Source organism: Oryza glaberrima, chromosome 4 (assembly GCF_000147395.1).
Source record: "Oryza glaberrima chromosome 4, OglaRS2, whole genome shotgun sequence".
In the NCBI taxonomy this organism is placed as follows: Eukaryota; Viridiplantae; Streptophyta; class Magnoliopsida; order Poales; family Poaceae; genus Oryza; species Oryza glaberrima.
The window spans coordinates 3,313,103-3,334,301 of record NC_068329.1 but is presented as its reverse complement, the minus strand read 5'-3'; the positions used below and the strand labels follow the sequence as shown (position 1 = coordinate 3,334,301).

The 21,199-nt window shown below is 40.6% G+C and overlaps 1 protein-coding gene and 1 pseudogene across 1 annotated transcript; one reads left to right on the top strand and one right to left on the bottom strand.

The window, feature by feature from the left end:
* The first annotated feature begins 589 nt into the window (after window positions 1–589).
* On the top strand, window positions 590–7,880 carry LOC127770204 (uncharacterized; annotated as a pseudogene).
* Window positions 7,881–16,999: 9,119 nt separating this feature from the next.
* On the bottom strand, window positions 17,000–19,214 carry LOC127771517 (uncharacterized). The gene is made up of 2 exons (XM_052297438.1): window positions 17,939–19,214; window positions 17,000–17,340 (listed from the first exon to the last, which is right to left on the bottom strand). The coding sequence occupies exons 1-2, from the start codon at window positions 19,173–19,175 to the stop codon at window positions 17,285–17,287; spliced, it is 1,293 nt and encodes a 430-aa protein (XP_052153398.1). The 5' UTR covers window positions 19,176–19,214; the 3' UTR covers window positions 17,000–17,284.
* Window positions 19,215–21,199: the final 1,985 nt, after the last annotated feature.

The following is a 21,199-nucleotide window of genomic DNA, read 5'->3' as shown; positions in this document are numbered from 1 at the left end:
CATACTTATCGCATAAAATGACACACTTGCTCAGTGTTGCCCGGTCGCTCTGTCCCGGGGGCGACGCGGGCGGCGAACAAGTTGTGCCATCCCCGCCCTTCTCTTCCCCTCCCTAGCCTCGCCGCCGCCTGAGCCGCCGTCGGCAAAGCCAGGCGGCTGCAAGGACGGCGGCGGCGGGGCTCTCTCTCCCTCGCTCGCGGTCAAGACGATCGGGACATCGGCACGGCAGGAGCTCAGGGCATGGCGTCGGCGCCGACCAGCAGCGTCCAAATCCGGTGCCGTGGTTCCCAGATCCGGTCCCCCAGCGACAGGCGGCGGTGTCCTGGTAGCTCGGCGGCGAGGTTTGGCGGTGGGTTTGGGCAGCGGCGACCTGGCGACGACGACCTGGCGGGAGACGCTGCCGGAGCTGGCTCTAGTAGCCGAGCACGGAGGCATGGCCAGACGACGGGTGTGGCGGTGGAGGTGCCGCGAGAGCCGGTGGTGACGTCGGTGATGCGGGAGGAGGCAACGACGCCTCTAGCCAGATCTGGCTGGCGGCGGCTGCGGCTGCCGACGGCGACAGTGACGGCGGCGGCGGCTGCTGCTGCCGATGGCGACAGTGACGGCGGCGGCGGTTGTGGCGACATCGACTACGGCGGCTGGCTGGCGAGGCAGCGGCCGTCGTGGTCGAGGCGTCATGGAGGCGGTCGTGCAGCCTCTTGGGTGGCGAGGCCTGCCGTGCAGGCGTCGTGGAGGGCAGCGGTGTGAGGAGGAGACAGCCGGCGGCAACAGCGGGTGCTTGTGGCGACGGCGGACGGCTTGTGGCGATGAATGTGGCGACCGTGGACGTGGCTGCGGCGGAGGATGTGAGGATGGCGACGGCGAGGTGGCTGGGCGTTCGGCAGCAGCGGCTGCGGTGGCGGTGACCGCGGTCACCGGAGGCATGGCGGCTTCGGACGGCTAGCCGAGGGCGTGGCAGACAGCTGCTTCTGGCCGGTGTGGCATCGTTTGGAGGAGGGGTCGGAGACCGGCTTGGCGTAGAGAGGCACAACCGATGGTAGCGGAAGCTGGCTCGGCACGAGAGGCGCGGGCGGCGGAGATGGAGGCCGGCTTGGCGCGAGAGGTGCAGCCGATGGAGGGAGGCCTAATTGGCGCGAGAGACGCGTCCAGTGGAGGAGGCTGGCTTGGCGCGAGAGGCACGGCCGGCGGTGGAGGAGGTGACCTCGGTGTGAGGAGGAGCTGCCGAGGTGGGTGTGGCTTTGGCACGAAGGCTGGCCGGCAGGGGACGCCGGTGCTGGGTCCCACATGTCGGCAGAGCTTGAGTTGTGGTGGAGCATCGGTGCGTCAGCCGTGGATTCGCAGGTGGTGAGCGGCGGGTGAAAACCTAGCCTGGCCTTAGCCGGACCGACAACGATTGTTCATTCCCCCTCCTAAGGGCGTTGTCGTGCTGTCTCACCCCTCAAGAGTGGTTGCCGGGCGAAAGCCTAGTCTTGGCTCCTTTGAGCCCGACAGACGGCGGCAACGGTTTTTCCGTCGCTTCTCTTCTTGAAGACGTCGTTTTGGCATCCCCTAGAGGGCGATGTCATCTGTGTTCCTTTGTTGGTCTAGCGGCGGCCGGTTCCATGCTAGCCTTCTCCCGGGTTGTGTGTTGACGCTGTCAGTGTGTGGGTGGTGGTATATTTTTTTCATTTTTCCTTGTTACGACCCGCCAGGGTTATAATCTTATAATTTTTTTCCTGCTCTGTCAATAGAACTTCGTACCGTCTCGTGCGAGTCATTAAAAAAAATACTAATCACATCACTCTAGCTACATCGTCACTCTAGCTATGTGGTGCCATAAATGTGCCCGGAGATATGCTCTTGCTTGTTACTTAGTGCCCGTTCGAACTAGCACGTTCGGTTAGCTAAATGACCATATGCAAAACGAGAGGAATCACTAGCAAATAACTAATTAAGTATTAATTTTTATAAACTTAAAAAATAGGTCTATATTTGAATTTTTTAAAAAAAAACTTTTATATAAATTTTTTCTTTTTAAGAAAACACATCGTTTATAGGTTTCCAGTAAACGAGGCAGTTGATAAAAAATCCTCATCAATATGTTTTGTAATGAATCTGGTGGTTTATTCGTGTCATCATGGCAGGGTTTTAAATTTCGAAAGCAGCAGTTATGCCGCTGCTGAGCGATAGAACCGAAATTTCTGAAATTTCAGAAAAATTTCGTAGGATATTTTTTGAATTTTTGACGGATTTTGAATAAATTTGAATAAAATTTGACCAAATTCATAAAAAATTGCAAAAAATCGAAATTTTCAGGCGATATGTTAGCATTTCGGTGGGGGCCGAAATTTCAAACACTGCATCATGGAACCATCGGAAGTTCGGAACATCAGTTACGTAAACTCCTTTACTAACTGGCTACGTACGCCGCTGATTCAGCAGCAGGCTCTCACGCACCTCACCCCTCAGAGCATGCGATGAAGAATCAAAAAGCAAAGACAAAAAATGGGAGAAAAGACAAATTTCTTCCCACAAAACGCTCACATATATCTTTTGCCATTATTACTTTTCCTGACTCTTTTCACCGATCGAGTTCCTCTCTTGCATACATTCCTCGGTTTCATCGGAGCTGAGAGATCGAATTCTCCCCAAATCCGTGTTTCTCAGGTTGCGTAGTCTCTCACTCAGCCAAATTCTTGCTCGTACGTGAATCCGTTTGTTCGAGCGCTGAATCTCCTTTTTGCATCATCAAATCGAATCCCCTTTCTGCATCCTCCTGAATCCGTTTGTTTGAGCTGAATCCCCTTTCTGCATCTTCTTGGGCATCATCAGTTTCTTGCTCCTCGTCCTCGTCCATGGCTGCGCTTGCTGAGAAGAGATCGGAGCCGGACTGGAGCTCGGGCCTCCCACGGAAGCTGCTCGAGAGCATCGCCAAGAAGCTGCCGTCCGGGCGCGACGCCGCCTCCTTCCGCCTGGTCTGCTCGCCGTGGTGCGCCGCGCTGCCGCTGGGGACGTTCTACCCGATGCTGATGCTCCCCTTCGATCCGGACTCACCGGACGACGACGCCGCCGTCATCACCTTCTACTGCGCCATGGACGACGACGACGAGGCCACCATCGACCTCCGCCTCCCCGAGGTACGCGGCAAGGTCGCCTGCGGCGTGTCCCACGGGTGGCTGGCGCTCATGGACGGCGCCGCGGCCGTCACGCTGCTGAACCCGTTCACCGGCGCCGCCGTCGCACTCCCGCCGGCCGACAGGAACGTCGCCATGGCGTCCTACAAGACGGTGTCCATGGTCGACGGGGCGTGGATTCTGCACTACATTTCTGGAGCCACCAAGCCCATCAAGTTGAGCAACATGAGGGATGTTTTTTTCCGTGAGATCGTGTTGTCTGCGTCGCCGATGAACTCCAGAGGTGTCGATTGCATGGCCATGGCCGTGCTCGCGAGCTCGACGTTGGTCGCCTTCTGCCGGGTCGGGGACACCAGATGGACACTGGTAGATTCCAAGCTAGAGTACCCAGTGACTTGTGTGGTGCACTGCCAGGACAGGTTTGTCGCGATTGGCTCCCTCGGAGAGATCTCAATCTTTAGTGTCGATAACACTGATGGTGCAGCTCCTCTCACGGCGAGCTTGTTGCTCTTGATGCCTCCGCCGGCACATATCTGCCAGCGTAGCTACATGGACATAAATGGCGAGTTGTACCTCGTCGGCGCCATTTTACGGATCACTACCTGGACAAGGTATGAGATAGTGGTCTACAAGTGTAACCTCCTCGATGAGAATCCGTTGTGGTCCAAGGTTGAAGATTCCGAGGACATTGCATTTTTCGTGTCGAAGTACTTCAACACTGGTTTTGGTGTAGCAAGCACCTCCAACATTAGATGGAGCTGTGTTTACTTATCTGAACCGAGGTTGTGTACTCATGAAGATCAAAAAGGCACAGTCGACAGTTATCTGGAAATGGTCGATATTAACACTAATGAATCAGCATTGCAAGCTTACCGCCCCAGTATTCAGGGTTTAGGGGCTCTATGTTGGATTCGTCCGAATCTCTGGAGTTGAGGTATGTTATCAAATTAAATGTGGACATATTTGCCTTTTTTTTTTCTAAAGGAAAATTGCTCTATGAGATGGATATGTTTGCTTCATGAATTTAAATTCAGTTGATCGCTGCTTAACTAAATCAACTATTTTAGCATCATGGGAGCGTGGACAGAAGAAAAATATAGAAATGGAATTCATCTTCTAGGATTGTGTTCATGATCAGCACAAAACACATTTTTCAGACATAAATTCCTGAAATATTGAGTTTACTGGTGTATCGCGGACTTCTCAGGCGGTAGGGTGTTTTCTGCCCAAGCCCAAATTAAAATCATTTTTTTAATCTAGCAAAAGAATAATTATATTTATCAAAATCTGTTCTGAAATTCCAGACTTTAAATATTCTTATTGTTTACAGGAATCCTCATCAAAATATATTTTGTGGATTAATTTGTTGTTTTCTGATTATGTGCAGGTGAGTGATGCTGAAAACAGCGAAAGATCAGAAGAGAAGCATGCATTCGCAGTCTGAGACCGAGCACAATGAAGTCCAGGACTGAAATTATGCTATCCAATGGTAGATCATCGCTGCTTCATCGATCCAAGGCTCGGTTTGGAGGGCTCAGTTTCTCTTAATCGCACATTTCGTAATCCCTTTTAATAAACCAAACTTTTCCTTTTTATCATCATGAGAGGAGTATCCTTGATAGACAAATGGTGATTTCCAAGCATGCCTGTAAACATTTCCAGGGTCTATTTAATTTTGGTACCAATAGGGTTTGTACATTTTCAAGATTGCTATACAACTTTTTTCAGCAGAATTTTGCTGCCAGCAGATTACATTGTGTTTTGTCTGAAATGCATTTGATTTTCCATTGTTTTGGAAAAGTGCATATTGTGATTGAGCTGTATACCAAGGACTGCCCAGAATTTGTGCTTCACCTGGGCATATCTCAAAAGCTTAATTAATAGTTTTACTCGAGAAGAAAGAATGCACACTGTCCTTTGTCTATGTCATTTTGAATGTGTTCCATATAGAGAATAGCTGTTTATTCAGCGGAGGAAGGGTCTCAAAGATAAAGTGGATTTTTGTATGGTGAGCAGTAAGATTGAATATTGTATATTGTCCAGAGATGGTTGTTGATATTGCCCTTTATGATACATCAGATGTGCTACTTTATCACCCAATGTAAAACATGCAGGGGAGACTCTATGTGGATTTAACCCTATCTCCGGAGATGAGGTGCGTGACCGGTTATTCCATGTGGTTTGCAGGTCTTAGGGTTTATGCATGAGCGTAATCGAATGTACACTTGTTTGATTTATATTCACAAGCCGGCGGCCTGCCATAAAGTCAGACATGCCATTTTGGTTGGATCGACCATTAGACCCACCACCCCCCCCCCCCCCCAATTCGGAATTTAATTTATAGGTATTCACATATTATAGTTAATGTGAGCCAACTATGAAATATGAATATAGAGAACGTAGGTGAATGCTTGACAAAGGATTGGCATTTATCTGGCCAACATGAAGCACAACACATATTCCCTTATAAACGTTCACGGTGCTTTTTCTCATTAGGCTCAAGTTTTTCTTTTAATTCTGCACTTCGGTGTTCAGAATTTGCAAAGAAATTTCAGTTCACCTCCACACAGGTTGCTACTAACAAAATTGGCTACTGTGGCATCCTCACACGTGCATAAGGGCTTAACAATTCAATGAAGAAACATAAATCGTCTATATATCATGTCTCCATTGTTTGTTTGTAGCAAGTGAATAAACAGCCACTTTAAAGGTTCTGTTCAGGACCAGAATTAACACACCAACGAAGTCACATTGATATCCTGTAAAGTGTTCATTTTTATATTTTCGTTTGTGATTAATCATGTAGACCAACACCTTGACAACGGCATATGCATATATATTTTGAGTTTTTTTTCTCATCCTTTAACTATGCATGTATAACCTCCTCCTACTTCAGATATAACTCTCCATATATAAAGAGATGTACCAAAACTAATTTTATAGGTTGGAATATGATTGGAATTTCATCTTTTATATATATATGTGATCTGTGGGTTTTTGTTCCATTTTTTTAGGCACGGATATTTGTATTATTCAAGAGGTATACACCTTTAGGATGGAGGTATATATCTCCTGACTACCACTATGGATATATTATATACCTCTCAAAGACTAGAAAAATCTTGACATTGTCATGATAAACATGAGTAAAACTGATTTTTTTTACCTCTCAATTAGTTGGGAGTTATACACCTCTCCAAGCTAGGGACAAGGGAAAGCCTCATATTATTCATTTCTTATGATTTACAAGTGTTCTTCCCATCATTTTTTAGGTGGCTTAGTTAATCGATGATTATGTGTAGGGGGGAGGGGGGCATCACTGATCAACAAGAAATTATCAGAAGAGAAGTAATTCCCAGTCTGTGATGGTGCTAAGCTAAATAAGAGATCAAAGACTGGTATAATACATGCAATGGAGGGCTGTTAGAGATCTGCCTTGCGTCATCCAAGTTTCGATTTTGCTTATATAGTTTTATTTAACTGCACATTCCTCAATCCTTCTTAATAAACCAAACTTTTCCATTATATCTCTGTGACCGAAGTGGATGAAAGCCAAGACATTGATTTCAATGGCATGATTTGCAAGTTAGCTAGATAACATTTTCAGACGGATTTTGATTTGCTCAAAATTGCATTATGTTTGCTCTGAAATGCATTTGTTTTCCCATTTTGTTGGGACAAGAGAATTAATGCACCCTATGCTCCGCACCGGAGTCACATGTATCCAATCACGAAGTACCAAATATTGCCAAAAACAAAAAAAAAGAATAAAACTCTAAAACACATATGGTACTTCTTACCAATAAATATCGATTTAAGATTAATCGAGGAAATGAACTTTCAATTTTGTGAAGAAGGTTGCGAAAGTTTTCACCAATTAAAGCTTAAAATACAGTCAAATTTGAAACTTACTGTTCTCTCATTGAATTACTGAAAATTTGTATTATGGTAGTATATGTGTCAAAGAATTCCAAGGACATTGCATTTTTCATGTCAAAGAATTTCAATACAGTTTTTGGTGTAGCAAGCACCTCCAACATTAGATGAAACAGCGTTTACTTATTTGAACCTAGGTTGTGTACTCATCAAGATAAAAAAGGCACAACCGACTATTATCTGGAAATGGTTGATATTAACACTAATGAATTAGAATCGCAAGCTTTCCACCCCAGTATTCAGGATATAGGGGCTCTATATGCTAGATTCATCCGAATCTCAATTGAGGTATGTTATCAAATCAAATGTGGACTTGTTTGCCTTTAATTCTAAAGGAAAATTGCACTAGGAAATGGACATGTTTGCTCCATGCAGTTAAATTCAGTTGATCTGCTTCCACGCATAGGTAGAAACAAAATTAGCTATTTTAGCATCATGAGGGCATGGCTTGAAGATAAATGAGAAATGGAAATCATCTTCTAGGGTTGTGTTCATGATCAGCACAAAACACATTTCAGACATAAATTCCTGAAATGTTGAGTTTAATGGTGTATTGCGGGCTTCTCAGGTGGTAGGGTGTTTTCCACCCAAGCCCAAATTAAAATCAATTTTTAATCTAGCAAAATAGATAACTATACTAATCAAAATCTTTTCTAAAATTCTAGAATTTAAACATTCTTATTGTTTATAGGAGTCCTCATCAAAATATTTGTGGATTAATTTATTGCATTGTCAATGTCATTTTGAAAGTGTTCCATACAGAGAATAGCTGTTCATTCAGCGGAGAAAAGGTCTCAAAGATCAAGTGGAATTTTGTATGGTGACCAATAAGACTGAATATTATATATTGTCCAGAGATGGTTGACATTGCCCTTTATAATACGTCAGATATGCTACCTTATCACCCAATGTAAAACATGCAGGGGAAACTCTATGTGGATTTGACCCAATCTCCGGAGATGAGGTGCATGACCGGTTATTCCATGTGGTTTGCAGGTCTTAGGGTTTATGCGTGAGCGTAATCAAATGTACGCTTGTTTGATTCATATCCACAAGCCGGTGGCCTGCTATTAATTAAAGTCAGACATGCAATTTTGGTTGGATCGACCATTATACCTGATTTGGAATTTAATTTATAGGTATTCACTTAACATATTATAATTAATGTGAGCCGACTATGAAATATGAATATAGAGAACATAGGTGAATGCTTGACAAAGGTTTGGCATTTATCTGGCCAACATGAAGCACAAGACATATTCCAATATAAACGTTCACAGTTCTTTTCCTCATTAGGCTCAAGTTTTTCTTTTAATTCTGCACTTCGGTGTTCAGAGTTTGCAAAGAAAATTCAGTTCATCTATTCATCGCCACATAAGTATAACTGCTAACAAAATTGGCTACTGTGGCATCATCGCACGTGCATAAGGGCTTAACAATTAATGAAGAAACAGAAATCGTCTATATATCATGTCTACCTTTTTAGTTTGTACTTCTTCTGTTTCACAATGTAAGTCATTCTAATATTTCCCACATTCATATTGATGTTAATGAATCAATATAGATATATATGTCTAGATTCATTAACATCAATATGAATATGGGAAATGCTAAAATGACTTACATTGTGAAATGGAGGGAGTAGCAACTAAATAAAACAGCCAATTTAAAGGTTCTGTTCAGGATCAGAATTAAACACAGCAACGAAGTCACATTGACATCCTGTGCAGTGTTCATGTATATATGTTCGTTTGTGATCAATCATGTAGCAGACCAACACCTTGACATGGCATATGCATATATATTTTGAGGTTTTTTCTCATACTTGAATATGTATTACCTCATATGTCATACTTCAGATATACCTCTCCATGAATAAAGAGATGTACCAAAACTAATTTTATAGGTTGGAATATGGTTAGAATTTCATCAAAATATTTGTGGATTAACTTGTTCTACGGATTTTGTTCCATTCTTTAAGGCACGGATATTTGTATTATTCAATTAGAGATATACATCTTTAGGATAGAGGTATATATCTCCTGACTGTCACTATGAATATAGTATATACCTCCCAATGACTAGAAAAATCTTGACATTGTCATGATAAACATGTCTTTAATCAGTACAATTGATTTTTCTTTTACATCTCAATTAGTTGGGAGTTATATATACCTCTCCAAGCTAGGAACGAGGGAAAGCCTCATATTATTTATTTCTTATAGTTTACAAGTGTTCTTCCCATCATTTTTTTAAGGGGGACGGGGGACATTGCTGATCAACAAGAAATTATCAATTAAAGAGAAGTAATTCCCAGTCTGTGATGGTGCTAAGCTCAATACAAGTTAAAGGCTGGTATAATACATCCAATGGAAGGTGTTAGAGATCTCCCTTGCTTCACCAAGTTTTGATTTTGGACGGCTTATATAGTTTTATTTAACCGCATCTTCGTCCATAATCCTTTTCAATAAACCAAACTTTTGCATTATATCTCCGTGACAGAAGTGGATGAGCCAAGACATGGATGAATCATTGGCATGATTTGCAAGCTAGCTAGGCAACATTTTCCAGATGGACTTTGATTAATTGCTCTGAAATGCATTTGGTTTCCCATTGTGTTGGGACAGCAAAATTAATGCACCCTATGCTCTGTACCGGAGTCACATGTATCCAATCACCAAATACCAAATAATGCCAAAAAAACAAAAAAAAATCTCTAAAACACATAGGGTAGTTCTAACCAGTAAATATCGATTTTAAATTAATAAAGGAAAGAAATTTTCAATTTTCGGATTAAAGCTTAAAATACAGTCAAATTTGAAAGTTATTGCTCTCTTATTGAATTATTAAAATATTGTATGATGGTGGTACCATAGTTGTTGAATTAGCAGTATTAGAGACAGTATTGCATGGATTCCAGAAATTTTTGGTTCACCTCAATCAGAGTTAAAAATAATTTTATGTGATTTTTCAAAATTTCAGCCTTTTACAGTACAGAAGTAATACACATTAATCTTTTACTCAGGTTTTTTATTTCATTCCTTCTTTGTAACAGAGAGTTACCCATTTTCTTACCACATCTTCCAAATGCAGACATGTATTTCTAGTTATCGTCGGTCCAGATTTTTGAAAACCTATGTGTAGCTACAAATTGGCTTGAGGTCTCACTGTTTCAGTATTTTTGTATTAGTTAAATGACATATTGTTCGGGTTGTTCCATTAGAGTTTTAGATTTCTGGCTTGTCATATACTAGTATTAATAAGATTATATTCCGCTAACGGGTTTTGGCGAGTCTATGTGCTGTCTGTGCAAATTAGTAATGGGTTTTTTCATGCTCAATTATAATGGTTTTGTCAATTGCAAATGGCTCCGTTGTCAGGCTAATAGATTATTTTGATTTCTGAATAGTTTTATCATGCGCACCTTTGTTTTCTAATGCCCACTCATTTTGAAGGTTTTATGTGCTTACAATCATATTTGTCTACCTCAATATCTCCATACTTTTTTCAAATAGTTTAATTTTCTCTAGCATTCATTTCATTACTGCTTACTCATTCGAATGTTTTGTTGTGCATATATAGACTAAAGTTGATATGCTCATTTAGTTATGGTTTTTGTCAATGGCGAATGTAGGATTATTGTCAACCTCAATTAATACTTGTACCCAGTTTTATTGGTACCTATAGTTTTGTCTATACAACTTTATTTCCTGATGCTTACTGAATCAAAGGTTTTGCGTGCTTAAAGTTTTCGATTGTCGATGGAAAATACTAGGTTTTTCAGCATTTGTCAGCCTTGATATCTCAAATATTTTTCCTCATTAGTTTTGTCAGCTCAGTTATATGAGATATGTTTCCTACAATATTTCAATTTCAATTCAGAATATACTTGGTCTTTTTCTCCTTGGCTTTTTGAGTATTGTTTTATTTCCTGGGTCAATTAACACTAACTCGTACCGAAGATTTTGTGATGCACATTTGGCATGGTTTTCTCATTTGAGAATGGTAGGTTTGTTAGCCTTAAAGATTTTTGCTGACACCACCTCATTTTTTTAAGGCAGACTAAAAGATCGTCTGTATGCACAAATATACTGAAGGCCCAATAGAAACCTACGTGAGAAAATCCATTTTCGTAAACGAACCAGATCCGTCTACGAAAATAGGTTTATTTTTGTTGATGGTCCTATTACGAGATCTGCATATAAAATATCTTTCACAGCCTCACTTCCACTCCTTCTGTTTTTATTAAATCCTCCCTCCTCACCCAGAGGGGCGTGGCGGTGGACTTCAAGCGGTGGTGTCAGTCTTCAGGAGGCGTCGAGGAGCTTAGGAACGGTGGACTCCCTGGCGACAGCAATAGGAACGGTGGATCTGGTGATGGCAATTGGTGACCTCAGGTGGGGCCTCAAGGCTCTGTGCGGCTGCTGCTGCGGTGGCAGGGTCCATCGACCTCGACCATGACGACAACGGCGGGGCTGCGGCCAGGGTTAGCATGTTCTAGATCTGAATATATAGGGTAGGATTTTAAGATTCCTTTTCTTTTTGGGGGAAAAAGGTTTGCAGGGAGATGACTTGATATATGCACTTGGGAAATAAGAAAACTAGGTTTGCTATCATCAGATTTATTACAGTTGGCCAAATGGACAGCACGGCCTAGGCCTTCATCGGCATGCTCACACGTAAACCCGCGTGCGTAGGATCCTGAGGAAAATGCCGGGCGACCGACCGGGGGGGAGCCGGATCGGGCGCTCCCTCCCTCCCTAACACGAAGTATCTCTCCTCATGGCCCCACCATGTATAACCCCACATATTTTGGAAACCCTATATTAAGGGCATTTGGTTTATTTTTTATTCCACCAAAAATGTTTCACCTAGTATACTCACAATTTTTCACTATGTATAGATCTAATGTTGCAGTGAACTGAAATATTCCATTGCAACAAAAAAAAACCCACATATTTTGGAAACCCCCTATTAAGGGAATTCATTTATTTTTTGTTCCACCGAAAAATGTTTCACCTAGTGCACTTATAATGTTTCACTATGTACGGATCAAATGTTGCAATGAACTGAAACATTCTTTCGCTATTTGCTGAAACACTGTTTTTATATAAGGTGAAACAACACCCGATTTAAACAAGTGAAACATTTTCGATCTACTTGGTGAAACAATTCCGATATACCTGGTGGAACATCGTGCAATATTTAAAATAATTCAATAATAAGCTAAACAAATTTTTTCATCGGAATATATCCATGTATGGTCTTATTTTGAAGATTTAATTGCAACGAATTTAATGGTGCAATCGGATCATGATTTGGATAAGTAATCTAAGAGAAAAATCAGTTTAAAATAGTTTTGCACGTAAATCGGGTGCTGACGTCAGCACCCGATTTTTCTCCAAATCGATCGGACGTCCGACCCATAGACTCGTCCAAAAAAAGGAAAAAATCAGCAAAAAGGAGAGAAGTCGGAAGGGGAAATGGGTTGGATGGGCCTGCAGCAGTACATGCATGCTTGGGCCGGGACAGGTCAGCACGGCCCATTGGACACTAATAACCTTATTTGTTCTTAGAATATAGAGGAAAGCTTACTGACCATCTCCCGTTGGAACCGCCTACGCATCACTAAGAAAAAATCACACGACAGACATGTATCAAAACCGCCTATGCATCACTCGGGTGATTTTTGAGAAAAAATCACCCAGATTTTTTCTTCTGTTGGATTTGCATCCAATGAACTATAAAATAAAATAACTAATATAAATTTACTTACACAATATTTTTATCAAAATTACAGTGCACTTACATATCATATCAACTAAATTTACATATGTAATTTTAGTTATATAAGACTGTAATTTTATATTTGAAATAAAATAACTAATACAAATTTACTTACACAATATTTTTATTAAAATTACAGTGCACTTACATATCATATTAACTAAATTTACATATGTAATTTTAGTTATATAGGACTGTAATTTTATATTTGAAATAAAATAACTAATACAAATTTACTTACACAATATTTTTATCAAAATTACAGTGCACTTACATATCATATCAACTAAATTTACATATGTAATTTTAGTTATATAGGACTGTAATTTTATATTTTAAATAAAATAACTAATATAAATTTACTTACACAACATTTTTATTAAAATTATAGTGCACTTACATGTCATATCAACTAAATTTACATTTGTAATTTTATTTATATAGAACTGTAATTTTATATTTTAGTTTCAAATGTCTTAATTTTTTAACCGTTAAAGAAATCAATTTTTATTTAGAAAAGAACTGGGCCTAAGCATCCAACGCACAGCCTATCCATGCATGCAGCCCCACCAATTCTTGCATAAATCTTGGCCCACATATGGTGCGACTAAAAAAACGTGAAATGCCTAAGAAAAAATCACACGACAGACGTGTAGCAAAATCGTCTCCCGTTATTATTGAGTTGAACATCCCTATTGGGTTGTATAGGTTGGAACAGATTCCGATTATATGGATGCAATGCTATGGTAATTAACAAAAGTCACAGGACTCATTTCGTATGAATCATTATGATATTTTGTTATGCTAACTGATCCTAGTGTTTATAATCAACTCAGAACAACGATGGGACTTGCAGAGTTCATATATGCCCAACCTGACATCAAGGGCAACCAACCCAGGTAACGTACATATGACCGTTGCTCTGTTAACCCAACTAGGAAGTTAGCCCGCGCGGATGCGCAGGCATCTTATTTATTATGTTTATATAAATAATGTTAAGAGAATTAAGTCATATCTCACCATACGTCCATACGCATATAAGAAATTGTATATTTTACCTCATAATAATAAAAATCTATGTCGTGAAATATACTGCAGACTTTAATATAAATGAAAAGAATGTTTCTTATATTAAAACAAATCGCTTTTGTCCAAATTATGTAAACTCACCTATTGTCTCCATTGCTTATTATCATTGTTGCTAGATGCCTTTTTAATAAATGTAACTGCATCTGTACCACCAAAATAAGCCTAATACATTATTAATACATAAAACATTTGTCTCCACTTCATACCTAAATGTTTATGTTAACACTTATTTCTAAATCTATAAGTAAATATTCTTAAAATGATGCTTCTATTGGTTAATGGGATATTACCGTTAACAATTAGACATGAATGTCCTCTCTAATAGGTCGAGCTACCAACTCTTTATTTCTTTGTTGCCTTTAAATATGGGTTCCGTATCGGCATACTTGTGCTTCTCAAGGCCAGCGTATAATGTAATTTTAAGGCTTAATTCACTATCAGCACCCTCAAAGACGATTGCATCGGTAAGTAGTAGGAAGTTGAGCACTATTATCAACGGTATCAACGGTGGTCTCCACTGGGGATACCTCAACTCAACCATATGTATGCCCCTATTATATTTGTAAAAGCTGCTTAATGCCCTTTAGAGAAAGCAAGAAAAGATGGATGTAATGAGAATAATTCTTCACATAAAAATAGTTGATTTTACATTTTGTGTAGTCATAATTTGTTTATAGTATTAATCAGTACTGCCCAAATTTTTATGGTATAGATACAATATTCTCTTTTGAAATGAGTGAGATTGATCATTAAAAAATATATCGCTAAACAGATATATGACCGTAACCATCTTCAAAGTATCATATTATTATATCATTGTTTATATTTTGACAAAGATCTATATTTTAGCGTCTAGTTTGTTTTTGTCACTTGTTGTTCATAATTGCATCAAACACCTTTACTCATTTTAAAATTTATTTACTTTTCAAAATTATTTACAACAACTAATTTATTGTAGTGCGCTTGTAGTCACGTCAGTGGGGTGTATATGACATACATCTATCAATTATCACTTATGCCCGATATATTAGAATTAATCGAGTATAAAAAAAAATATATCATGAGTAGTTTAATCCACATGTTATATGATTGTTCGTTTTTTACCAAACCAATTCGATAAAGGGAAAATGTATGGATTAAGGGGGTCGTATTATAGCAAAATCATTGTCTAGAAATACCAATGAAATAGTTTTGAAAAATCTGAAACAAAACATTTGAGAATCTTAGTCTCCATCAATTAAAATTAAATCATATATAACTGACAAAACATAGCGTTGTTTCGCTTTCACCCATGTAGCGTTATTAAATTATATATTTGCCAAGTGATATTTGACACCACAAAATATGATGTGAAATTATTCAAAGATTATGATGAAATTAATTATTATATGTCGCCTAAATTATTTGAAAATTACTATAGTATTAATTATTATATATTATCTCCATGTGTTGTAATGTATTTAGCATCGTAATACAACTATGATAAGTCATCAACATTTGAATACAATGGATTATAATTTGATCTTATAATTTAAAAATGGGTGTTTAAATACCTTTGATTTGATATTTATATTGATCTAGTTTAACTTGAATATTTCTGGAGTAATAAATTTGGTTTTATAGTATAGAAAATCCTATCTTGAGGACTGTCTATATTTTTTTCCTATGGTTATACGAACACACATATGTATTTTTATTGGGTTTTATAGCTTGTTTAATGGTATGTACGTATGTTATTTTGGTTCTATTAATCGAATATCCGGTAAATAGTTTCTCTCATATAAAAAGGAGATTAAAAGGAAGCGAGCTAATGTAATGGTATAAAATAACGGGTCCATTAATTTAAATAAAAATCGATGGTGAAATTAAATAGTGTCACATGGCGGTTTATGAGTGCTTGTAGAAGCACCAAATGACCATGTTTGTAGAGTAATAAATTTTGTTTTATAGTATATAAGATTTTATTTTAAAAAGGCCTGAATGGTTATATAACACTGTACATATATTTTCCTTTAGAGTTTTAATCGTGTGTACATGATACATATCCTTTGTTTTTTCTCAGGTGAACAGTACATATTAATTTTTGTTTTTGTTTTTATAATTTTTTTATCGTATTAAATACTACGTTCTTTGTTATTTATGTTTTTATATAGTTTTTTTATCGTATTAATTACTACGTTCTTTGTTATTATTGTTATTCTTTTTTTTCATTCAACTTACGTACATAAATATTTTTGGTAAATGGATTATCTCGGATATAGAAAGCATAAACTTTTTAAATAGATCTAATCTAACGGTGTAAAATAATGGATCCACCGATTTAAATGAAAATACACATGGCGGTCTAGGAGCACAAAGACATCGGCGGGTAAAAATTAGTTATATGATTTCAATATCGTTGTTACTTTAATTTTGTTAATATAAAATTTTTCTTTAAAAAGGAATGGTGGGATACAGAAGGAGGGAATAGAAGGAAGTGAAGGTACGTATATATAACGTACGTATCTATACATATTTAATGTACGTACGCGCGACCAAGATGCTCGGTGGGGCTGGATCGATTTAGGAGGTGGACTTTTTTTAAAATATAAATCTAATGGTTATAAATGATGGGCCCACCAAATTTAATGAAAATCAACGGTTATTTGTTAGAGTGCCACATGGCGGTTTAGGAGTGTTTATAGGATGCCACATGGCGATTTAAGAGTGTTTGTAGGAAGTTTAATGGACTTTTAGTATATAATAGATAGAAGATATAGATATATTAATCAGATAGTTTGTACTACCTCCGTATTTTAATGTATGACGTTATTGACTTTTTGTCCAACGTTCGACCATTCGTCTTATTCAAAAAATTTACGTAATTATTATTTATTTTATTGTGACTTGACTCATCATCAAATGTTCTTTAAACATAACATAAATATTTTCATATTTACACAAATTTTGAATAAAACGAATGGTCAAATGTTGGTCGAAAAGTCAACGTCGTTATACACCGTAGTTTTCTAATCAGAACTCGGTAGTCGGATCGATGCAGTGAAACATCCAGCGTAGGCGTAGCAGGTGGAAAATGGAGTAAGCCAAACCAAGATTACCAGTGAAATATCATCCTACTGTGATAAAGCTGATTTACATTGTCCAAAAGAGGAGAAAAGAGAAACAATCTCGCCGCAAAATCCTACAAATTGAAAATAGCCATCTCACCAGAAATCAACTGACCATATCCTAAAGACGACTTAAGAGGTGGTATGGATGAAAATTCCCCATCCCAGAGATGCATGCAATTTGCGAACACCAGAACGACACACTTCCTGCTTGATTGATCCAGAGGCCCTTGCAACAGCAACTTGAGATTGTCATGCACTTGAAGCACCTTCTATTGCCCCCTCTCTTGTAGAAGCATCATCAATTCCTTTCAAAAATACAGGGAAAAAGAAAAGAAATTGCATCAGTTACAGCAGAAATGCAGAGAGAGAAAGAAAATCACATCAACAGGGTGATCGATGAACACTTTGCCCTTAAGCCGTATTAGTAGGAACAACAATGTACGAGGACCATATAATTATAACAATCTGCTAATTGTATGAGAAAATGGTAAATTTACAACTTATACTAATCCCAAAGCAACTAGAGTGCCATCAATGAACAACTCTGTTTTTTTGAGCTAGCACTGATACCTTCTCCATGCAAGTCTGTTGCTAACACTTGGAGTACTATTTACTTACAATCCAGACATTAACAAATCATATTGCATAGATAAAGAGTGATTTTACTGTTCTTGAGGAAGTAACTGTAGAGTAACCTTTTTACTGTTCTTGAGGAAGTAACTGTAGAGTAACTTTTAAACTAGAAAATGTGCTATCTGTCAGTACCTTCTCAAGAATTGTAGTCAGCTAGTTAGCTAAAGGATTTATAATTAACGGAGCAGCACACATTGACATAAGCAGCAGATTTTTTTTATTATTTTTTTAAAAAAAATAAATAAGCAGCAGATACTTAGCTATATATACCTGGAATGCAGAAGCTTGTGTAGGGAACAACTGAAGTGCATTTGTCAAACACCTTCCTGGACCTCCTTGAATTGAGTTGGACCATATAGACAGCAGCAGGGTGATCAGGCGAGTGTGTGCCCACAAAGATGACATCGGTGCCCTCCACGGCGCCGAGCAATTGCACACTACTGGGAATCCATGGAGTTTGGAGGGCGCCATCGGGGAGTAGCGGCTCGAGCTCAATTGCCCTTCCCCTGATCCACTGCGCGACTCCGTTGTCGTCCACATTCCTCGACCACAGGCGTAATCGAAGACGGAGGCACAATTTCTCGTCCTCCGGCTCCACCTCGACGCATCGCAGCACGGCGTCGTCACCCATGGACATCATGAAAATGGGGGAACTGCTTTCGATCAATGGCGGCGGGCGTGGCGGGCCGTAGACGATCGACAGCCGCCGCTGCGCGCCGCCAAGCCGGAGCTCGAAGGCGTGCGTGGAGCTCCAGGTGAAGTAGAGCGTGTCCCCGACGAGGACGCTGCGGCACGGCAATGGCGACCTGTCCTCGAGGTAGTTGAACACGTCATGGTGTTCGACGGTGGTCGTGTCGCTCCACTCCACCGTGTCGGAGGAGTAGACACGAGCGGAGGTGGCACCTGGTAGGTGCGGGAGGAACGGGCTAGGGCTGTGGCTCCAGATCAGGGCCACGTGGAATGGGCCGCCATGGCAGCTGCGCTGGTCGCAGCCCCCGCCGGCGGCGGCGGCGCAGAGCACCGCGGCGTTGAAGCCGCGGCCGGTGATTGCGGGTGGCGGCGACGGCCGCGGCAGGAGGCGGTGCTCGTTCGTGAAGGGGTCCCAGACGACGAGGTCGTGGCCTAGGCTGGTGGTGGCGGCGGCGCCGCGGCGTGGGCATGGCGTGGCGAAGAGGGCGCGGCCGTGGCGGCAGTCGAGGACGAGCCACAGCGGGAGGTCGCGGCTGCCGGCGGCGGGGCGGCGGGAGGAGGCGGCGCCGTTGTTGGGGGTGTAGCGGGAGCCGTAGCGCATGTCCCCCTCTCCCATGCCGATGCGGAGGAAACCGACGACGGGGGGAGCACGGTGGAGGCGGCGGCGGAGTGCGCGGTCGGCGAGGATGCGGCGCCAGGCCTTGCAGGCGAGGGAGGCGCGGAGGAGGCAGGCGGGGTCGTCGGGCGGGAGGCGGACGAGGATCTCGCCGACGAGCTCGTCGGAGAGATCCCGCAGCGACGGCGACGGCGGCGGCATGGGTTTTGGGAATGGATTGCGACGGTTTGGGGTATGGAATTTTGCTACTTCTCAACAAAACAAAAAAAATAAAATCGATAGTACTTAACAAAGAAAGAAGAAGAGATCGATATTTACCGAACAAACAAATTACTAGCATTAAGCCCTTAACAATAGGAATGAGAATCGGTATCTCCAATCAGATCAATACTTTCCATCAGTGTATACTTTCTCCGTTTCACAACGTAAGACTTTCTAGCATTACCCACATTTATTTAGATGTTAATGAATCTAGACATATATATGTGTTTAGATTCATTAACATCTATATGTATGTGAACAATGCTAGAAAGTATTACATTGTGAAACGGATGGATTATTACATTCATGCTATCCTTATTATCATGACAAGCTTAATTGTTAAAACTCTAATTGGATATTGAGGTTTTGTTTTAGGGCAGATCGTAGAAACAGTTCAGGGTGTTCTTAAAAGCTACTTTCTCCGTTTCACAATATAAGACTTTCTAACATTGCCCACATTTATTTAGATGCTAATGAATCTAGACATATGTATGTGTTTAGATTCCTTAACATTTATAACATTTATATGTATGTGAGTAATGCTAGAAAGTCTTATATTATAAAACGGAGGAAGTAAGCGCTAGTGTAACGTATATGCCAAAGTCAAAAAAAAATTAAAAAAATTAATTTTGGAGTTGGTTTTAAGGGTTTTCTTTTATCGTATTTTCTATTTCAACATTACCATTTTAAGTCATTTAGAGCACATAGGTAAAAGTTTTAACTATAAATTATTTTCTTATCGCTAATACGCTGATTAATTGGCCAACCGATGGCAGCCTACACATAACGCTTGTGAATTTACTGGGCTTATCGGAGAGTTAGTACCAAAGTCTATTCGAAAAGCCGAAAACGCTCCCTTAAAGTTGTCTATTTCCCATGAATTAAAATTTTAAATTGGAATTCGAATATGAAACCAAATCATCCTCCAAATCAATCCAATATTAAAGAGAGTGGTTTATTCCTACTCGACGCCTGGGCTGATGAAAGCCTTTCTCTCCCTCCTCCAGCATGGCCCAGCCCATAATAGCAGCACGGGCCGGTTTTTCTATTGTGGGCTTCCTCCAGCAGCCCACAATAGCACCAAAGGCCCTGTACGTCGCTGCCGACGCTGTCATCACCGTGCCTGTTACTTGTATGAGACCTTAAATTTTTTTAAGAAAATGTTTTGGCTGGAACATTAAAATTTCACGGTAGTTTTGTAAGTTATGGGTAGATTAGGGAATGTAGTAGACTGACGCTGAAAGTTTTGGAAATTTAGAACTTCTTTTTTCCAAAAACAAGATAATTAGTAAATACTAAAACTATACTAAATCTTTTGGTTTCTTTTTTTTTTAAAACTAAATCGGCAGGCAGAGGCTGCCAATTATATTTTCAATAAACAGGAGTAAAAACCCAGACGGGTTACGAGAAAAAGAAAACAAAGGACGCTATTGTTGTCGGCCGAACAAGTTCACAACACGCACAACAACTCAATGCTACAACCCACTCAAAATAGACCATCGACGGAGCCCAAACACGAGTCATCGTTGCCAAGCTTGCGCAATAGCGACGTAGCAGCTCCGACCTTCAATTGAAAGCATGTCATCGTTGCCAAGCTTGCCAAAGCAAAGCAGCTCCGACTTCACGGCAAACTTGTGTCGTCGTTGCCAAGCTCATCACAGAAACGACCAAGCAGCTCCGACTTCCCATGGCGAACATCAGCCAAAGCCATCGTATCACCGCTTCCTGCTTGTTGTTGGCACCAACACACCTAGAGAGAGACTGCAACGTGTTATCGTTACCGAGCTTCATCACACCCATCAACAAAGCAGCTCCAACTCCACCTAGCAGAAACAAACAAGGTCGTTGGCCACCTGCTACAAAGCAAGAAGCAGATCCAACAAGGCAAAGGCCTCGTCGAACATTCCCAACCTATTGAGCGTCGGTGTGAAGGTAGAAGCCCAGGAGCTAACGCCAATTCCACA